The 22,033-nt window shown below is 33.5% G+C and overlaps 3 protein-coding genes across 5 annotated transcripts in view; 1 reads left to right on the top strand and 2 right to left on the bottom strand.

Moving 5' to 3' along the window:
- LOC125061702 (protein kinase C-binding protein 1-like) overlaps window positions 1-4,151 on the top strand; it is a 30,888-nt gene extending 26,737 nt beyond the window's left edge. For all 3 annotated transcript variants that reach the window (XM_047667265.1, XM_047667266.1, XM_047667264.1), the window contains exons 20-21: window positions 174-271; window positions 2,417-4,151. In XM_047667265.1, coding sequence (XP_047523221.1) covers window positions 174-271; window positions 2,417-2,536 — 218 coding nt within the window. In that variant the 3' untranslated portion in view covers window positions 2,537-4,151. The remainder of the gene's footprint in view (window positions 1-173; window positions 272-2,416) is intronic.
- A 432-nt stretch (window positions 4,152-4,583) lies between these two features.
- Window positions 4,584-6,780, bottom strand: LOC125061882 (ribonuclease H1). The gene is made up of 2 exons (XM_047667517.1): window positions 5,736-6,780; window positions 4,584-5,409 (listed from the first exon to the last, which is right to left on the bottom strand). The coding sequence occupies exons 1-2, from the start codon at window positions 6,580-6,582 to the stop codon at window positions 5,219-5,221; spliced, it is 1,038 nt and encodes a 345-aa protein (XP_047523473.1). The 5' UTR covers window positions 6,583-6,780; the 3' UTR covers window positions 4,584-5,218.
- Window positions 6,781-16,759: 9,979 nt separating this feature from the next.
- LOC125061745 overlaps window positions 16,760-22,033 on the bottom strand; it is a 102,756-nt gene continuing 97,482 nt past the window's right edge. The window contains exons 9-11 of the mRNA XM_047667328.1: window positions 21,618-21,782; window positions 20,831-20,913; window positions 16,760-19,362 (exon numbers count right to left, since the gene is read on the bottom strand). Coding sequence (XP_047523284.1) covers window positions 18,723-19,362; window positions 20,831-20,913; window positions 21,618-21,782 — 888 coding nt within the window. The 3' untranslated portion in view covers window positions 16,760-18,722. The remainder of the gene's footprint in view (window positions 19,363-20,830; window positions 20,914-21,617; window positions 21,783-22,033) is intronic.

Here is a 22,033-nt window from a genome sequence, read left to right as displayed (position 1 = left end):
ACCACAAACATTTATTTATATATGTTTAAATGTTATAAAAACCATCAGGAATATTTCAACTTCAATTAAAGTTTCATCAAAATTAGTTTAGTAGTTTCTGAGATATCCATTAATCTCAGACATTTCTCGACATGTATTTACGTTTATTAATATTTGAACTATTGAATTTACAGTCAGTATGGTAGAAGATAGCACTGGAAATCAAACTGTCAAGTGTGTGGGGACATACAAACCTAACGCCCAGGCGCCGCCCGTCATCATTAATAAACAGGTAACTTCTTTATTAAGTACTTTTAAAAGTTTTAAACCACTTCATTGAATTAGTGTTAGTACACACTACAATATATTGTCTAGTGTTATTGGGGAGCGTTCAAGTATTACGTCAAGCAATTTTTTGAGATTATTGACCCCCCCCCCCATGTAACTCGCCGTAACGTTTTTCAGTACCCTAGTACAGTACTGTACCTAGTGACTCTTTAGTTACTATTATGTGGTGTAAATCGAAAATAATATTAACAATAACGCGTAATTGAATCCCCGCCCCACATCGTAACGTTTTACAATAGGGAACCCTCCCCCCCCCCCCCTAAATACGTTACTTAATACTTGAACGCTCCCTTGGACACTTTATTAGTCTTGAGTAAGCCTAGATCGTATTATTGCATGATGTCTTACGCCCGAACCCAATAAAACCCAATAAAACGCCCTATCTCAATCCATAATCCACCATCTGAGATAGTAATCTTAATCCAAATGTTGTAACACGTGTGCCAATAATCAATCGACGGATTGTAATAGTCATCTGTCGATACAAGCGATCCATGGGAGGTCGTATCGGTGTCTGTGGATAGACCTTTGTATGAAAATTTCAGTTGACGAAAGCTCGATATCAACAGTTAATTATTTTAATAGATTTTAACTTACACCAGTTTTTTAAATAATTAAAAAAACTGTTTGTTATGTTTTAAACATACACATGCATATTTTAATGTTATTTGTATGGTTTTATTTACTTTATTTGAGTGAAACCTGGGTAAAATGCAACAACAAAGAGCATTTTATCCGTCGCCAAAAATGGATTGTCTTCGTAGCTTTTGGTTATTGGGATGCAGATAGGAGTTCGATCGTCTGAGACTGTGGATTGATTATTGGGTTCGGGCGTTAGAAAGACACGTGTATTAAACGTCTTAGAAAGTACAGTTTTAAAGCAAAAAAAACATTAAGTCCATTAAAGTAAATTTCCTTTTAAAATATGTGAAAAATAGTTTAATAACAAAAACGTTACTGAATTTGGCAATAATGGATAGCGCCATCAGTAGCGCAGCCATAGATTATAAAAACTGTCGTAGACTATAGAAATTACGTATCTTTGCTTGTCTGTGGTGATGAAAGCGTTTTACATAGAAAATTTTCCTTGAGTCATTGCCCAAATGCTCTTACATGAATTCGAATTATTAGGCCGGCAACGCACTCGCGAGCCCTCTGGCATTGAGAGTGTCCATGGGCGGCGGTATCACTTAACATCAGGTGAGCGTCCCGCCCGTTTGCCCGCTGTTCTTTTAAAAAAAAATCGGATAACGTAACGTCTGTGTACGTTAGTATATTATGATCACGTACTTCGTTTGAATATACGAGAAAACTGAAAAGTTTATTTGACGTTAAGACTCGGTTTTTAATGTTTTTGAAGTTATACTTCTTTAGGCGCGTTATGAAAAATTGATGAGAGTGAAATTTTACGATGCGCGCGCTCCGTGACACAAAATTAACAGAATGAAGTTGCTCACGGAAGATGCTACGGCATTGGACATAATTTAAAAACAACATTCGAATAATAATAGAATTTATGTTACACTTAATGTAAGAGAATAATAATAAATATTTATTTATTTAATTTTTCAAATGTAAACTGAACTTTATTGACTATAATGACTCCTTTTCCAAGTCTTTGATTATTTAATTGTAATTAGTTATTTGCATGCAATCAAAAACTATTTTTAATAATGCCAAAGAAGTATAACTTCTTACGCGCGTACATAAGTACACGCACCCTTTTTTTCTTTTAAAAGCAAGTATGTACTTTTAAATTATTTAGGTAAAAACTGTATAGCCGGGATCCGAACATATAACTTTGGAATATTCATTAACACTATAATTTAATTGTGTCGGTCTAGTGGTTAGTACCCCTGACTGCGAATCCATGGGTCCCGGGTTCGATCCCCGGCCGAGACGAACATGGATGTGATGAGCATTTGGTGTTGTGCTGAGGTCTTGTGTGTTTAAATATGTATTTATGTGTCTATCTATCTATAATATATATGTGACGTTGCCTAGTACCCATAACACAAGCTTCACCAGCTTAGCATGGGACTAGGTCAATTGGTGTGAATTGTCCAATCATAATTTTTTTTTTTTATAGTTACACAGCAATGAGGAAGCGAAAAAAGTGACAACTTCCGGCGGATATTTGATCGTGGGTGGGGGCAGCACGGTTTCCACACCGAGACGACCGACGATACAATACGTGCATACGTCATAGGTCGTATAGGTTGTAAGCACTAGATTAGAGGGCGGGAAGAGAGCCGGTTTTTATATTAAGTATTAACGACTCGTAGTAATTACGAACCCAAACGTTCATATGTGGGTATCACAGAAAAGTTCACAAATGAAGGTAGGAAATTTTTTATACACAATGTAAAAGGAGTTTTTTTATATCAAATGCATACTTTTAGTCGGTTAAAATTATGTGCAAAATAATTTGTGGTGACATTTTAACCAAAAGTCAGTCTACTTAAATATTTGTTGCCTTATTATTTTTAAATATGGCAATACAAGGGCGGGTCCAGAGGTCATGGGGGTCATCGACCCCTTGGAGTTTGGGTCTTCTGATTTTTAAAAATTGATAGTTTACAGATTCATGTATAAATGTTCCCAAATCATTTTATTATTACAAACTCTATAAAAATCTGTTTAAACGTTCTCAACTTTTGTGTCTTTCTACCAAATTGTGTTCATGCGTTGATGAAATGTGATAAGTTTGGTTAGAGTTATAGATTTATTTAAAAGGTGAACTTTGCTTTCTTAATATGTCTTCAAAAACTGTTAAGATGTTATGATAGTACTAAAAAAATGTGGAAACAGTTAAAAAACTTCAGGTCGTTGACCCCTAAAGGTCATGAACTCTTGCACCAGGGTTATTCAAAATATTTTATAATTATATACAATATATACGACTGGTAATTATAACGATTTGTAGTTGTAATTGGGCGTTAGCGAGTGTGTAATGAGGTATTAAATTACTGAATATACAACAAGAACAAATCTGTTTGTCATATGTGTTTGCAATAATGTATACGGTTTTAAAATAATAATTTACGGCAATTTTTGTTATTAACATAACCAAAAGTGTACCTTCTTGGTTTTTACTATTACAAAATTTACTAAAAATCTACTTTAAAGCTATATTAGTGGTTTTAAAGTAGCTAGTAATTGTTAGAAAATGTATGAGTTCCGGAATGTTACAAATCTATAGTCAGGTAAAATTCTTGTATATAATGTAATTATTATGTAATACATAATTGAATAATTAGGTTAAATTACAGTAAGAATATTGGTTGAGTGTTCAACCCTTGAGGTTGTTGGTAGCCTGCGAACAGCAGCAATTATTGTAAGGAATCCGGCTTATGAAGTTCTGAAGAAGGCTGATTCTATTAAAAGTTATGGAGACATCTCAAGGGCGGATCTAGGGGTCATTGATATTTACAAATCTGTCATTTTACTAAAACTGGATTGATATAGGCCATATTAGTTTCCAAAATATTTGGTCTTCTCTTTGTTTCGCTTTAGGTAGAAGAAAGATCCGCCCTGAGTTACGGTTCCCTATTATATATTATAATTCGTGGGTACCTAGAAGTTTATTAAATCTCAAGTTGTAGTTATATGTTTAAGACTGCTATTTTTAGATTATTTCCTATTGTGGTTGGATAACTATTTTTATTATAATTTTAATATTTACAAAATCTAAATTTTTGTTATATTATCTTGTAAATATAATTAAGTTTAGATTTTAATTTCATGAAAATTGTGAACTCCTTATTGTATGGCAATATACTAGTACAAGTTAATCAATGTTTACAATAAATGTAAGACATTCAGATGGTACTTTTATTCTATGAAATACACCTTGACATAAAATCCGCACTTAGCCATTCACTAGGTCCGTTGTGAATAAGTCCTGGCTAACTATTAAGCCAGCCTAGCCTATGCTATGGACAGGTTACAAAAATAATATTCAAGAAATGTAATGTACACATAATAATTATGAGGACGAAGAACGCAATTTTTTCATTTGAGATAAAAAAAAATATTTCTTATGTAAGTTGAGGCTTCTAGGTATTAGGTATTTCTTAAGTTGACACTTGTCGGCATCATTTTTCTGTTGGTATTGGACCACTGATGAGATGCAGGCGCAAACCACTAGGCTTGCACTGCTGTGTGAGACAGTAATCACATTTCTCATTGGGTAAATAAAAGAGTAAATATAGAAAATAAAATTTATTTAAAACATTTTTACAGCCTTTAACATTTAGTAATTATCATTAATAGTAATGGGCAAAAGAGTCATTTTAATTATAATTAAAATTATCAACTAATGTGATTATAGAAAAATAAATAACTATTTGATACCGTATCATTAAATTCTAGCCTTTATGGTACATAGATAAATAAGTCCGACTTATTTATCTATCTAACTTGTACAATTTTAAATTTTGATGTTACAGGCAACATTAGACATAAAGTAATCGGATAATACTACAGCCAATGATTATAAATCCATCTTTAGGTAGTGTATAGGCAGATATGACATGGACAGAAAAAGCATTACCTTTCCTACCTAACACAGCCATTAATAGTAATAAAGGTGATACCCATTTTTATAAGCACCACTTAACAAATGCATTCTAGGCAAACCTTAAATATAAATTTCCTAAACAAATAGCAATCATAGTAAAAACAGATATTTAAAAAGTATAGACAGTAGAATTTAGACAAAAAATAAAGAAGTTGAAATGTGTAGAGAACCTAAACTTTTAACAAAGTTAAAGGCTACGTAAAAATCAAAAGTAACACTCATTTGATACTACAACATGGTTTTTATATTAAACAAACTTTCTTATAACTTTTATCTAATAAAATCTACATAGGAACTACTCATTCATGTTTAGTTTCCATAGCGGGAGGCACCAGCTTTAGCAAGTTGATCAGCCATCTCGTTGCCATGAATCCCTTTATGGGCTTCTACATAATTCCATTTAATATTAATCTTTTTCTGGACACTATCAAGATCCTTAAAGTCTAATTCATTCTTCACTGGTTCTCCTGACTGTAGTTTCCATCCTTTTCTTTTCCAACCTGAAACAGGATTTGTGAATTGTCAAGTATCAACATCCTACAAATACATTGCTAGAATTTGTCATATTACTGTGTAACATAGTGTTTATTGTGTGTAGAAAATTATAATATGAAAATTAAATTTATCAACTAACAAATATAACTTTTTATTTAGAATTATTGTCAGGATTCTAAAGATTATTTAATTGTTACTTGTGATAAAAATATTGATTAGATAATTTTATTTTCTGCTGTAGCTTCTACATAATGCCCAGTTTAACTAGGCCATCTTATTATAAATTTAAGAATGTATGTATTATATTTATTTATAATATAAGCAAACTAACCTGGCATCCACTTGGTAGCAGAATTGATTAGAAACTTGGAGTCTGTATTAATAGCCAACTTGTCAACCCCATTATCGATGGCCTGCTTGATAGCTTTTGTGGCTGCTTGAATTTCACCACAGTTGTTAGTAGCTCGCCCAGACACTGGCTCACTTACATTCAGACTATGGCCATCACCCCAGTAAACACCAAGACCAGCTCGAGCACCTGAACGGCCATTTGATGAACATGCTCCATCTGTATAAACTTGAACAAACCCCTCATCATCCACTTTGAAATCCGATCCAAGGTCCTGCAGTTGAATTAACTTAGTCTTCTTTCCTACCTTTTTAGTATTCTTTTCAAAGATTTTATCTACACGATTAGTAACTCCTTTTAGTCTTTTCTCTATGTCATCTAATTGTTTTACAACTATTGTGTTCAAGTCAATATCATCGTCATCAGAACTGAAACCATCTGTTTTCGCTTTTTCTTTCAGTTTCTTCTTTGGAACAGTATCGTCGGCTTTGGTAGAAGTTGAATAATTTCTTTTCAGATTATTATCGTTTTTACTGGGCAGAGATGAACGAGATTTTTGCTTTTTAGGAGGTATCTCCTTTGCCGGTCCACTAACTGTTTTGTTAGTTGTAATGAAATCTTGGGCCTCGACAACTGTATTGAACTTTTTATATCTTGCACCAGGAAAGCCCTTAACTTGTGCTTCACAATCACTCCATTCCATAAATATTCCAGAAGTCCGGCCTTTGGCAACAGCGTAGAAAGGCATTTTTTGAAAATACAATTTACGTTTAGTCCACAACTCACATCGTAAAAATTGTCGTTGAAGATTTACAACCCTCCATAGCATTTAAAAAGCCAATAAATTGTTATTTAACGTTTACACTTTAATAAAACAATCAAAGGAGTAATGTCCTACCTACATTTAGTAATGGAATCAAATTTCAAAAGTACTAAAATAAAAAATTCGAAACCGTTGGTTACCAAACTCAGCAACTTACATGAAATGTGGTGCCTACTGCCTAGTGCCTACTGCCTGGTAGAATGTCAACAGTTTTTTTGGCGTTGAAGGTTAATGTCAGAATCATTTAAGTTATAACTTTGTTATTGTCAGAACTTGTTAGTACTGTAGCAGATGCCAAACTGTTTTGGAGTTTTATCACTTAACTGTAGGGATGTGACATTCTGTATAAAAAAATCGATTATTGTTTTAGCATGAAAAATCGATTAATATATAATCGATTTTTTCCTAATTTTTGAATTAATTTCAAAATAAACACCCTAAATATTTTATTTTTCATGGTTTTTTTTAAATTAAAATAAACAATAGAATTTATGAACACAAATTAACGTTTAAGAATAAACAAAATCGAAATTAACTATCTCGTAACTTTTCTCAGAATCTCGTTTTGATAGATTGTAGGTGAAATTTGATAAATGCTCAGTGTATGCCTTTTCAGTAACAAATTGCAGTATTTTTGTTGTCTTTTTAATTGTATGTACACTTGTGCTGCTGAATAAATTGATTTTACTTTTAAATTATACTGTTCCATTCAAACTTGAGTTTTTGTAAAATTAATTAATTTTACAAAAAAAAACATGCATCGAGTATATCAATACATCTTCAAAGAATCGGATTCAATGTATCGCATTGTAAACATCGTTGTATATCGAATATAGGGATATTTTAATTATAGATTTTATAACCCGGACCTCGAACTATTAGGCAATAGTTCGAGGTCCGGGTTATAAAAGGCTAGACATAATGTCGGGAGGCCAGATGAAAAATCGACTATGATTGATTTTCAATTATAAAAATAATCGATTATTTTCAATGTAAAAATCGCGTAAAAAAATAGATTTTAATCGATTTTCACGGGCACTTTGAATTAAGCGATAGCCGCCGTCGAAAGACACCTGCCTGAATAGCGGGTGTGTTGCCGACCTTTAAATCTTATCTCCCGAATTTGTCAAAAATGTACAATAGACGCAAGTCTCGTTTCTGAATCTCCCTTGGAGCAAATAGTAAAAACTAAAAAGCTTTAACTGCTTAGTGTCTGACATCTACGTAATAACATTTGCCCTTATTGCACCCATAAAAGTCATATGAAATTGCCACGATTATTTATTTTCTGCTGTATGAAACAGCAACAAAACAGCAAACCTTTAAAAAACTTGGCGATCAAAGTGTGACGGTGAGTTTCTTGCCAGTTCTTTTCGCTCTACGCCGTTGTTATGGACACTGGTAGGTAGTAATTTTTTTATGCAATTTGTCAGAATTGATGAATTAAATTTTTGACGTTGGCCAGGTTACAGGCTAAAAATTAATGGAATCCGGGTCTTCTTTGGTTAGAGAGCTTTCAAGTATTACAGTAACGCAATTGGTGATTTTTGAACGTAACGTAACGAGCTGTAACGTTTTCTGTACCCCCCTGACCACCAAGTGAATTTTTTTACCTAAATACTATTATATACTGTGAGGCATCGTAACTTTATACAAAGCATGGAAGTTGAAAATACTTACTTAAGTATAAAGAAAATGTTTAATTACACAGCTGCAGAAGTATCTTCTCGGGAGCGCTACAGTAGAAATAGAAAGCGCTAAGTTGGTTTGAGTTTTTGAAGGAAACAAGTTGATTCGCCTATATTATACAATATTATAAAGAGGAAAGATTTGTATCTAAATATGGTTGCAACGAATTGGCTCAAAAAATACTGGACCGATATATTAAGATCAATTTGTAATGTTTTTAATCGTGTTTTTTACTGTTGCTAAACTTTTGAATTTAGAATAATGTAGACTAGTTTTAATATTTTACCAAAAGATCACAAATATGTTCAGAAAAATATTTTTACTTTTTTAATTGATTATTGGAAATAACAATTTATATATTCAATATTTTCTGGTCATTTCCGGTACAGCTACTTATATTCATAATAATTGTTTTTATACGTATTTTATAATTTGTAAATAAAATAATATTGAGAGATTAAAAGTTTTTTTATACTCCACACTTTTATAAAACCCTATTTTTCTTAAAAGACCTGCCAAAAATCACAGATTAGCGTAGAAATTTCACCTATAAGAAAAGAGCGTAATAAGGGCCTCAATTAAGTGGCAGCTAGGTGAGGGGTACCGGGTTCGATTCCCGGTTCGAGGGCAAGTTTTAATTTAATTTAAATTTGTTCTCGGCCTTTGGGAGGGTTGTGCGGTACCGGGCGAGTGTTTAAACCGTACATGGAGGGCACGGTCGAATTTCTAAGGCAAGCAGTGAGTATGCTACCTAAGAAAGGAGACTGTGAAGGTTTAGAACGTAGCAATACGTTCTAGGCCGAGGATGGCAAATAACAAGTGCGAATTATAAAAATCTTATACTTGACGCTGGCTACTGCACAAACCGTGCCAGAACCATTAAAAAAAAAAGAGCGTACCAATTCTTAATATAGTGCTTTTCATGAAAGAAGTCCCGCGGATATTTTTGGAACTAAATTTGACAGGTCGGCAATGTTGTCATTCGTCGATGTTATCAAGTTCGTTTGTTGTGGTAGATTTTTGTGAATTTTTAACTAGCTTAGTGCATTTTAAAGATTGATTACAATGCCAAAAGTTGTAAAAAGTTCGGCTCGAGAAATGATATTAAAGGTGAAAGAGTTCTGTGAAGCGGAACATAAGAATCAAGGTGTTTTAATACAACTAAACAATGTTCGGAAGAGAATTGCCGCCATAACAGGTACTTTTTAGAGTTGCCATTTAATATTTTTTTGCTGTATTGATGGGACTTTTATGATATAAATTCGTTTTTGCGACAAAATTCAACAAATACATAACGTGATGAAACTAGGTAACTGAAATTAAAACATATATTACATAAGCATTATAAACTTAAAGTTATTATTATTTTTAATTGTTCATAATTTAATTGCAGGTGTGTCAGAAATAACTGTAACAAGAATTACAAACGAAGGTATAACAGCGGTGTGTACTTCGAAAAAAATTGTAACCCAACAATTATGCAATAAAACTCTGAATAAAAAATTGTATTGCTTTTCTTTACCCTATTTTCTCAACTTTTCCCTAGTAGGTAGTAGTAGTAAGTAGGTAGAACACCGCTAATATAAGTAAATAAATATATACTTTTTACATAACAGAAATATTGTTTCATCGAAGTATGCAGAAAATAATATTACTTGATAAATTACATCTGCTAAATGTAAATAAAATAGGTAAATTTTTTACTCATAAATGGCAACATTACGTCATGCGATTGCAGCGCCGTGTCTGGGGGACTTCTTTCGTGAAAAGGACTATACCCCGGCATGGCCTTAGGGAAGGGTCGCACCTTCTGGCATTGTAAGTGTCTATGGACGTCGGTATCACTAAATATCAGGTGAACTTCCTGACCGGGTTTCCATTCCCGGAGAGACAATTATTATTTGCGGTAACTGGTCTTAGTCAACTTAGTGTCGACAAGGTATTCGTGTGAAAGACGCGATACGAATGACTAATTAAGGCATCTTAAAGTTTGTAAGGCAGGTCACAATTGAAAAGCAATTACGAGAAAGAAGCACCGTGTGAAATTAGACCTTTTTTTTTAATTCAATTTTTGTGTCGGTTTTTCTGAAAACTAGTAACCGATCTACATTATTTCATTAGTAATAATAAATTGCGAAAAATTGAAATAAATAATTGCTTTTGTTGCAAGTTTTGCCTACACAAAAACTTGTATATTTTTATATACTTTTTTTTATTTACACAGAACAGGGAGCAAACGGGCAGGAGGCACACCTGATCCTAAGTGATACCGCCGCCCATGGACACTCAATGCCAGAGGGCTCGCGAGTGCGTTGCCGGCCCGAAGTCGAACTATTTTGCTTTATTCTAGAATATCGTTAAGCCGAAACTGAATTAGACTGGCTAATTCGTGTTAAAGGCTCATATTGAATTGAAATCTTTTCCATAAGCTAGGGACAAAAAACGTTCAATTCGAACGGATAAAGATTTTGTTAACATGTTATAAACATAATAAAAAAAAAAGGGTGCGTGTTCTTATGTACGCGCGTAAGAAGTTCTTTGGCATTATTAAAATAGTTTTTGATTGCATGCAAATAATTAATTACAATTAAATAATCAAAGACTGGAAAAGAAGTCATTAAAGTCAATAAAGTTCAGTTTACATTTGAAAAATTAAATAAATAAATATTTATTATTATTCTCTTACATTAAGTGTAACATAAATTCTATTAAGTTATTATTATATATTTAGAACATCTCTTCCAAACACTAAGATGTATGTTGTAGCTTTGGCAGTATTGCACAATATAGCAATTGATTTAAAAGAGGAACCTATCTCTGATGATGATGAAGAGACCCTGCCCTCACTACCAACAGTACCCTCATCTCAAAATACACTGCGTGGAGCAGCAGTGAGAGCCATATTTATTGATGAAAACTTTTTACTTTGATAGTTCTTAATTTAGGTTGTTTTAACAATTAAGTTATTTAAACAAATAAAACACTATTTATCTTTAAAACATTTTTATTTCATTATACTATTTGTTTTTAAGTGACTCTAATGTCTTCATCAGAATTTTGGTTTGTAATTTTAAATTAATCATTACTTGGTTGTGCATCTCCAAAACTAATAAGAGAATATTAATCTAAGCTCTGCCCATGCAAAACTTAATTTTTTTTATAATTCATATTAAAAAATTTTTAACACATTTATATTAATATAATTATATAAATGTGTTAATAATATAATTTGTAGCACATGCTACAGACATGGATAGCAACTTTCTTTTATTCTATTTAGAGATAGAGATAATTTAAATATAATACCGGTGTCTTCCTTGTAGGTTTGTTTGGGGGTTCTTGTTGTTCAGTTCGACATGATTTTCTTTAACCTTTCTCTAATCCTACAAAATAATGAAATTGTTAAGTTATCTTGTCACTGTTGTGCACACCTTTGTCTGGCTTTTCTAATATTCAAGTTATGTCAAAACTGATTTATTACCTTGTCATTGTTGGCTTTATTTGCTTTTGGGATATCAATTGTTTCCAAAATGATTTTATTTGTAATATCCTGAAATATATAAATAACATCTATTAATTTAAGTATCAAGGTGAGTGGTTCGCACTCAAGTGTTAAGGTGTATTATACCCACTGTCCATTATAAGTGAGAATGGGCTCACTTCTGGCTGGACAGAGTTTCGGTACTACAAGTGCAACATGGATGTTTTGAGATATTACAATATCTCTGACTACCCTGTAGGGGAATAAAGTACTGTTGTGAGCATATGCCTATGCTTGAGAAGTTGAACCTTGAACATCACCATACATCATATTTATAATTAACATTCCTACCTCAACAACATCACAATCAAATTCATTGAAATCTACTTCAAACCGTTGCGGTATCATCTCTGCCATGTCCATTGTGTCTGGAGAAGGTGATGGTGGCTTTGTTCCACCTCCAGTTTTTGATGTTTCACGGCGATAACATGACAACTCTTTTTTTGTATTCAATTTAGTGCACTTCCACTGATTCATCAATTGTTTTTTGTCTCTTGTCCTTATATTTGCTAGATTTAATCTGAAAAATTACATGTTTTGATTAAAGATTTTAAGTTGAAACTGCTATCCTCCGCGCAATCACCCTTAAGTGGCGCTGGGAACCCCGTTACGCCCATGGGCTTGCGGGGGGTTGCGACAGCCTTCTACCCAGAAGCATTTAAGTCTCCGGGGCACGTCGCTGGCTTCACGGAGCAACCTCACTGCTCGGAGGCATTAAAAACTAAATAAATAAATAATTTAGCGCCTGGCAGATTATTTGCTGTATACCGAGGTGCTGTCATAACCTGAAATTTCAGCTGTTGTAATTGCTTCAAAATTATCTTAAAAGATATGTTTAACATATGCGTAATAAGAAGAGAGATATATGCCCAATATCATGAAAAGTTAGTTGCTACTTTTCACTAGATGGCGTTGGTAGTCGAATGAAACGCGCTAGCGTTTCGCCTATATACAGCACTGAGTACTTTTTGATTTGTCCTTCAACATAAGAGAAACTTTTAATTTGAAATTTTTGCAAAGCAATAGTTGTCTATTGCTCGTAAACAGGCTTTGTCACGTGATCATTTTCATAATATTCGTTTGGCGTTAGTAGGTCACCGAATTGGTTTTGTCTCAAGTCCCATTAAAAAAGTCTCCAATCAATTGAAACTTGAAAGATGGGAAGCAGGCAAAGAAACAGTTGTACGGAACTGTAATTTTACTAAGAAAAATCTGTCTTCCAGTTTTTGGTACTATATTTGAAAATTGAAATGGATTTAGGATTCGACTTCCTGCATTGTTTGCAGTTTTGCTCGCAGTGATTTCGATTACAATAGAGAAATTTATTTAAGCATGAATGTTTTTACTTTTTATCTTGACAGTGGCAGTAACTGCCCAAATAGGTATTTTATTTATCCCATACAAAGTTGATCCCCAGCTTTAAACCAGGCCATACATACTTAAAAAAAAATTACCGGCTTTAAATTTAGAATTAATTTAATTCTAATGATTAATCTCCATTTTCAAATTTCAATACAGATTCGTCATTTGAGTTTTGACTGTGTAGACGGCAAGCGCCATTTTGATTTTGTGGCGGCTTCGACATGAAGAGGCCGGTAAATATTTATGGAATTTTATTGTGTATTTGTATTTCGCCACCACGTGTCGGTCCTCGTAATGGATTCCACGGAGCGCCCATGCATGGCGGTCCTCGTGGTGGATTCCGCGGTGCGCAAATATTTAGTTTATTTTTTCGTAGTACACGAATAGTTTCGATCGAGTTGACAGTACGCGTTGGCTCAGCTATTACAAACTTAGAAAAACCGTCTGTCATAACGCGCATATATTGACACCCCTTATGAAATGGATGATCAGACAAAAACTTTAAAGTATCTGGTATCAGTAGAAAAATTAGATTTTTTTATATAAAATTTATGTGACAAACGTGATATTGGATAAAAGGAGAAATCAAAACCGGGAAGCTTTGAGGGACCTGGCAAAAGCCAAATAAATAAAATGTTGGGTGACCGTTGCTTCTGTGCTTGTTAAACACAATATGGAGTCAACAAAATTATTGCTTGAAGCAAATCAGAAACAACTTGATATAGGTATTAACACATTCCGTAGGTAGTAATCTTAAACTAAAAGTTAACAATTTAAAGGCCGATTTACATTATCTTAGTGTTTAGGAGAGTGCTTTAGTACAACTTGAAAGGCAAGTACTTTAGAGTAGCGTTTACATGTTTCAACTAAAGTACTATCCTAAAGCACTCTCCTAAACACTAAGATAATGTAAATCGGCCTTAAGAGATTTGGAAATGCAAGCCCCTGTGCCTGGTCTAATGTTAGTTCCAATGTCAAACAGGGAAACACAAGCTTTGTCTAGGAGTGGATCAATTCATTGATTTATCTAGAATGTATTACAGCTTTGATTCCTTGTTTAGGTTATATCGATTATAGCAACTCTTTAGTCTCTGCCAGCCACTGGCAGTTCAGGTTGGATGGTATCAGCTTAAGACAATATAGTGCCTTCTATGAAAACTCATCAAAGTGTGGATATTAATTATGAGATAAACATATACACTGTGTTTTTGTGTAATATAAATTGTCACATTGAAGACTATTATGAGCAACATTAGCTTAGAGATTATGATTGCCTTTAGAAAGCCTAGGGGTATTTGGGAGATACATTTATTTGAGTTGAGTATCGCCAAAAAATATTTACAATTTAGCACACGAAATTTCTTTTATCAATTTGACAAACAAAAGTTCCTTCACTCATATACTAAAAGCGGGCCATAGACGGACCGCAAGTTGCAGTCAAGACCGACTGCAATATGCGGTCGCCGCACGCCGATCTGCAGTTTCCATACTAAATTCATATTCGCCATACCGCTCGAGCAGTTTCTGAGCAAACCGCATATTGCAGTCGGTCTCGACTGCAACATGCGGTCCGTCTATGGCCCGCTTTACGCAAACGAATAGTACGATAGTTAAATTACACGTGTCTTTTGAAGTACAGTACTATACTTGGCCAGTAAGAGCGTCGCTGTCATGGATTAGTATTGCCTAAGGTGCGGCCACGCGTTAGACCTTAGAACTGACGCGAGGACTAACGCGTAACACTTAGTACAGAACGCATACTGCGTCCCAGATAGGTCTGGCGTGATCGGTGACGTAGCGCAGGTGCGTTAGAGTGGGACAGAACGCATACTGCGTATTCACATCTCTCTGACGAGATCGGTGACGTAGCGTAAGCGTGGCCGGTAAAACGTTTCGTGACCACCCAGTGACTTTATATACCAAAAAGTTACCATTATGTGGTGTAAAGTACTGGAAAGTCGAAAATAATATTGACAATAACGCGTAATTCAATCCCCGCCCCGCATGGTAACATTCTACATTGATTGCTGGAACTAGCATCAAGCATGTTATTGTCATATTATTAACTTTCACCATCATATACGTTTGTTTTATTGGTATATCTGATATATATTATCTCTTGTGAGATCTTTCAATTTTCCTAATTGTTGGACAATGTTACTTATATGTTGACACTATTTATTATCTGTGCCATGTACCTAGACAGTGGTATGATAGGAGAACCGCGACGATTCGACGATAGAATTAAATTATGTCACGTGATTGATTAATTCAATTAAATGGATAAATTCTTACTTAGATCTAAAATAAAACATCTTACATAATTCATTACTGTAACTGTTATGTTTTATTATTCTTATTTGACTATATTAATATAAGTTCTGTCATTCCATAGTGCCTATTATTTATGTTAACATCACTTCTAGCGTTTTCAGAAATTTCAAACAAATTTATTCACATGTAATTGCAATATAATTTTTGTCAAGACCTAAAATTGCACTTAAAATATGACATATAGGAATATAAGTTTCTTTATGCCTAGAAAAACAACACTAAATAAATTATCATACAGACTTAACTACTGACAATCCATGGTTAACAATACTTAAAAAATGGTAATTAATATACATTATTTCCTCAGTTATCGCTAATAGGAAACTAATAAAGAAAAACAAACCCATTTCCATTCCTAGAATTAATTTTAATTCGCAAATATTGCTTATTTTCAACATTCAAACATAACAGTTATTTTAATTTCTAACATTTTTGACAAACATGAATGTATTAATTGTATGTCAAAATACGACAATTTCCTTCACCCTTAGCTTGAACAATATGTAATTGAAATGTAAAAATTTGTATTAAAACTTCAAGACATCAGAAATCCTCACAATCAAGACAATCTATGGTTTTGTGTGTTTCTGCTAAGGGTTAGGCTTGTGAAAATGCATTAGTGATACTTACGCCTCATTAATTAGTAAGAATTTTAAAGATAAATTTGTTTTACAAAAGTGATACAATGGCACTAAATAATTGGGGTTATTAATGGAAGATACAGGTCCTAGTAACAATTATAAACAGTTTCCCACATAACTACAATTCACACACAAATTTATTAGTAAATGCGTAGTTTCGCACAACATACAGAAACAAACATACAAACTACAACACAACTTACATTCTAAGTCAACTTCAATAAACAACATATTTATAAAATTTGTTAAAATGTGAACAAAAGTTTTTTTGGTTAATAATTGGTAAAGATCGTCACTGCAACTTTGAGTCACAGATAAAAAAAATATTTAATTACAACCTGAGAGCGTGTGGGCAAAATCATTTTGTTCATTCTATCATCCCGCGCAAACTTGTCTATCACGCAATCTATGAAAATAAGTTGTCAAAATTTGACATACTATCAAAACTAAACGTAACATTGTGACAATTTCATCGGCTAATGAAATCTAAACTCACTAAAAATGCTAATGCAAGAATTTAATTACTGTTACATAATTCGATACATACCATTCTTTGGCTGTAGCAGTTAATTAGAAATATATATACATAAACACAATATACTTATTCCAAATTGTCAATAGTAGTTTCCATAATTGAAATCTGTCAATAACGATTATGATTAAATGTATTATTATAAAACTTGACTTTATATTTTTGTCACCATGTAAAAGCAATGGTTATCACGGTACTCTTTAGTCTATGTTTTATACATAGGCCGTAACAGTTGTAACTGACATTCGCCGTTGACATTTTGTAAATTAATAATATCTATGAACGTCCTAAAAAAGAAAAAAAATAACTTGACAGTAACGTCTTGTTACTCCGTAAATAAAACTAAATATGAATCAAATGGAACTCGTTCCTTCATTGCTTTTGATCCCAATATGAATACGCTTAGTTAAATATGGTAAACATTCAAACAAACAGTTAAGCACCCTGTAGACTAGATAAAAAATGTAAAACTAGCGATGTTTAAGCCTATATACAGCTGCTTGTTATGTTCAAAGCAATGTACAAACTATAATTTCAAAGAGATTTAAATATGGGGCCACTTTCAAAACACTGAAAATATTTATAACACGTGGCTTCGGTGTAATAACGCGTTTTTATATTCACACAGCGCCATCTAGTATGTTTAGTAATATTAAAGTTTATTATCTGGATGTAAAAGTAGACTTAAATATAAGTTTAACATTACAGCCGAAACCATAATATTTTATTTTTATTTTTATTAAAAGTATATTTTTAATATAAATGCCTGAGTTTGATAATCAAAACCACTAAATTCAAGTTCTATCCAGATCCCTAAAGAATTCAAAATTTCAAAAACTTTTAGATAGCAGTGCTTCTTAAAACTGAATATAATATTTTTATAATGATTTATAATACAAGGTTCTTATTTGCGAAATTCTTGTTTTGTTATTATTTAAACAAAGTAGTTTTGTAGTGACTCAAAACACTGAATAATCTTCCTCAAACTCAACGGAACTTTTTCGTCGCATTACCCAATAAAAACGTTTAAAATATTATTCTTTCAAAAAATTCTATCCATATGCCTAGCATATTTAAACCCCTTTGCTTAACATTAAGGTAAAACTTTAAAAGTTAAGATAACCATTCTGAAAAGTAAAATCATTGGTTAACCAATTTAACTCGGGTTAACTAATATAATTCATTATTTTGAAGAAATTTTTCTACGAGATTTTCATTTGTCCTTTGGAATCGATATAAAAATATTTACCTATACTATTCTAAGTCACATCTGTGCGTGTTTATTAATATTTTAGTATGCTTAAAGCGATTGATGGGAATCTATGCCGCTATGGATGGAGCTGTGATATGAATGATTTGAGACGGATTGTGGAGGCCGACGTTTTTAAGCAGAGATTTTTTATTCTTACACTAACGTAGACAGTCAAGTAGAGATGTGTCCTTCAAAGTCACGCTAACTTAAACTTGACAGATGACAGGTGACACTGGCAATTGACTTTTGAAAGATGGAGCTTGACATAGTTTAACATAGACAGTCAAGGATGGTTGTCTCTCAATGTCATGCTAACTTACACACACAGTGACAGTTGACAATTGACAACGGCGCAGGGCTCTGAGTTAGCGCGACTTCGGAAGACATCTCTGCATTAGTATCTGATTAATCTAATATGAACATTTTCAAAATACTGCTGCTAATCTTGATATACCTTCTGTACAAAATATTTTGCAGCAATCGTTCAGCTGCTAAGCTCTGTTTGTATTTTGCGTTTTTAAAGGAAGTTTAACGACTCGTCCTATACAAAGAGGGACCATAAACTAAACAATTTTCTACTCCCAACCAAACTTCCGTCTATATCACAATTAGCACTGTCTACGTTCGTTCATGAATGCGTATGCGTACTAAATTGAATACCGAATAATACTTGACCTAACAACGCGATGTTAAAACACACCGTTCTACGTCTAAATCTACTTCCTAATATCCAACGAACAAGGCACGTACCTCGGGATACGCTAAATTCTCTAACGTACAAGTCTTTGGTTCACTCTATATTGAGCACTCGTCACTGTCGCGCGCGTAGTCCTCGTCCTCTTCGTCGCGCCGCGAACCGGTTTTCTTCACTTTGCTGGCCACGATGCCCGTGTTCACTTTGCTGAAGACGCTTCGGTTCAGTCTGGAGATCTCCCGTTGAGGGCTCAGTCTCTCTGCGACGGCTCGTTCGTAGTTGTCCGAGATCTTGCCGATTCCGTTGACCGGGCTCGTGGGCGATCTCTTCGGGGACGCGATATTCGTCGCCTCTCTGTCCGAGCCCCCGGTGGCCGCGGTGTAAGACGGCGGGTCTTTCGCCCTCGGATTTAACATTTGGGAGTATAGAAAACTATTGTTTAAGTTGTTGAACCTGTCCATCTTCCCGTTCATCATCATTAGGCTGACCGGTTTTTCAGGTGGGATGGGTTTCTCTGTCTTTCGTTCCGGGACGTTCGTCTTGGCCCATCGGTCCGGAGTACCCAGGGCGTAGATCGTGCTCAGGTTGACGTAGCCCGAAGGTCGCCCGGCCTCCTTCCCCCGAGGATTGGAGATGCTGTCGCTGAGGGTCGAGTCTTCCACGCTCGAATCTTCTATTACTTCAGTGCGAACGTCGTCAATATTCGGCGACAGACAGTCGTCATCCGTTTCATCGTATGAGCTGGAATTTACGGATTTAATTAGACATTGGTTATTTAATAACTGAATGCAAACTGCAAGTCCATCGGTTAGTGCTTCATGCCTGCCGTTACAAACAAAAGCGTAACTGGTATATACAAGGATATTTCATCAGTAAGGCAGACAATATTTCAAGCAAGTCTCAGTGCTGCAGTTATTGCAGTGCAATTCTTAAAAGGTTGAGGAAGCCATATAATGATCATCGATATAGGAATACCTAAATTGTTAAATTACAGATTTCGTTGAGGAGTTAGGATTGAGGTTTCGACTGATTTCTTTACAATTAGATTTTCAATTACAAGTAACTGTAAACTTGTGTTAAAAGTTGAATGGATACAGGACAAGACAGGAAGTAGAATAAATTATTAAAAATTGCTTGATGTTTCGTGTACTTGGGATGAATGGGCGTGTATTTTCATTAAGCATTCCTTTATGGATGATATTGTACATTTCAAGGCGTCAATATGTCACAATACACGGCACTTCATAAACACAATCTTACCCTATCATAGCCACTTCTATCTCCCTCCCTGATGAAAGAAATGTCGTATAGGTCCGAAGAACATAAAATAAATATAAATAAACTAAGTGGGCAACCAAAAATATATGAAAATACAAATATATAGGGAATTTTAGGCTAAATTTAAAAATCTTAGTAGATTTTTAAATTCTTAAATTCAATAGAGTTCGCAATAAATGGCAATTTGAAGTAAACTATTTTATATTGTATAAATTGTATATAGAAAGGATTGCTAAAGGTCATATTATATATAAAGAGTCCTGACATAAAAACCAACTTCTATACGTGAAACGAAAAAACTTAAGTGAAAACTATACGCTAATTCGAATAGTTAACTATGAGGAAAAAAACCATCGGGCGTATTTGGACTATATATAAGTAAGCAAACGCAATGTGTATAGTATTATTTTAAAATAAGTTATTTACTCAATTATTATTAGTATTTACTCACGATTATCACGTGTCAATTTTTAGACCAATAGATATTTTGCGTGGAACATACCAAACTATATATATATATATAAAAATGAATTGCTGTTCGTTAGTCTCGCTAAAACTCGAGAACGGCTGGACCGATTTGGCTAATTATGATCTTGAAATATTTGTGGAAGATCAGGGAAGGTTTAAATGGTGGGAAACATAAATAAAAATTAAAGAAAAATACTAAAAACAACAATTGAATTTTCCAATAAAAACTGTTCTTAGTTGGGAATTGGACGTCTTTTTAGAAATAAAAAGTTGTCACTTGGTTGTGTAGTATGTAGTCTACTGTATGAGGTCCGATCTCTTTGGTTTATTTTAAAACTTTTGACACAAATATATGTTTGTGAAACAAAGTTCACGGGGTCATCTAGTATTAAATAAAATAGCTGGTTTATACAGAAAGAGGTTTTTATCTCAAGGCCCTCATTAAAGACTTAAAAATGCATACATTTGATCCTGGGCATCGCTACCTCCCTCTTCGGCTACGAGTAATTCGTATTCTTCAGCTGCGAAGCGATCCCATTCGGAAATCTGTATGTTAAATTTCGTATTATTTTTTGTTGTTGCATCATGCAAATAAATGATGATAAACTACAAACACGTAATTATATAATCTTTTAAGAAACATATTCAAATATACACTATTTACAATTTTATAACAGTAATAATTAAAATTTAATAAAATAAATTAAAAAGCAATCTATATTCTTATAATTTAATTTATTTGTTCTGAACGTAATTAATTTGGATAAAAAAAGTTTTTTAAACAAATATCTTTATAAAATGACTACATAAAAAGTTTATATAGTTATAAATAGTAAAATAAACCGTTTATTTGCTAAGAAAGTGGTACATTCAGATAAAAATAGGCATTCAAATGTCAAATTAATTGTAATAATGTCAAAATTATAATTTAAATACTTCCCACACTATAAAGGCCTTGTAAAAAAATTAATTACATTGATATTATTTCTCTTCGTGAAATATTCAGGCACTTAGTTGTACAATTTAATTCTACTTTCTAATAAACGTTCATATACTAAGTATATAGCAATGTTGGTAGCATAATATTGATTTTTTTTTTAATTTATTCGCTTATTTCTTGACGACTTTTCTTTCCAAAAATCTTACATTAAATAACTCAGTTATATTTATAGTTAGATTACAAGAGAAGAAGAAGAAGAGAAGAGAAGATAAATGAAAGCATTTCTTCATTATTGTACTTGGTTAAATACCTCTGAATCAGAGTCCCGTTGGGTGGCGAAGGGGTCCCGCTGCTCGTGGTCCAAGTACTTCTCCAGGTTGAAGAATGTGTCGAAGAAGATCGGAGTGAGCTTACATTTCTTCAAGTCGGTTAACGTGATCTTGCCCTGCTGAGCTGGATGGACCATATCCAGCATCTGAAACGTTACATATGCAAAGGTTTACTGATCATTTTCTTAATAGGCAAGACTTTTTGGGTCTAAATACTGTATTTGTTAAATGCGTACATATTTTGGAATAATTGTGGGGCCCCCCCGACCCCAGAATTAGACAAAGACATAACATTTATTACTAACAAAAACACACACACATAACTACACAAAATAACAATAATCAAAGAAAAAAAATGTGTGCGTGTCTAGGTGTACACACGTAAGAAGTGAAACTT

Source organism: Pieris napi, chromosome 24, assembly GCF_905475465.1.
Source record: "Pieris napi chromosome 24, ilPieNapi1.2, whole genome shotgun sequence".
NCBI classification, from domain to species: Eukaryota; Metazoa; Arthropoda; class Insecta; order Lepidoptera; family Pieridae; genus Pieris; species Pieris napi.
Note: the sequence above shows the minus strand (reverse complement) of the source record. Positions and strands in the feature narration are given on the sequence as shown.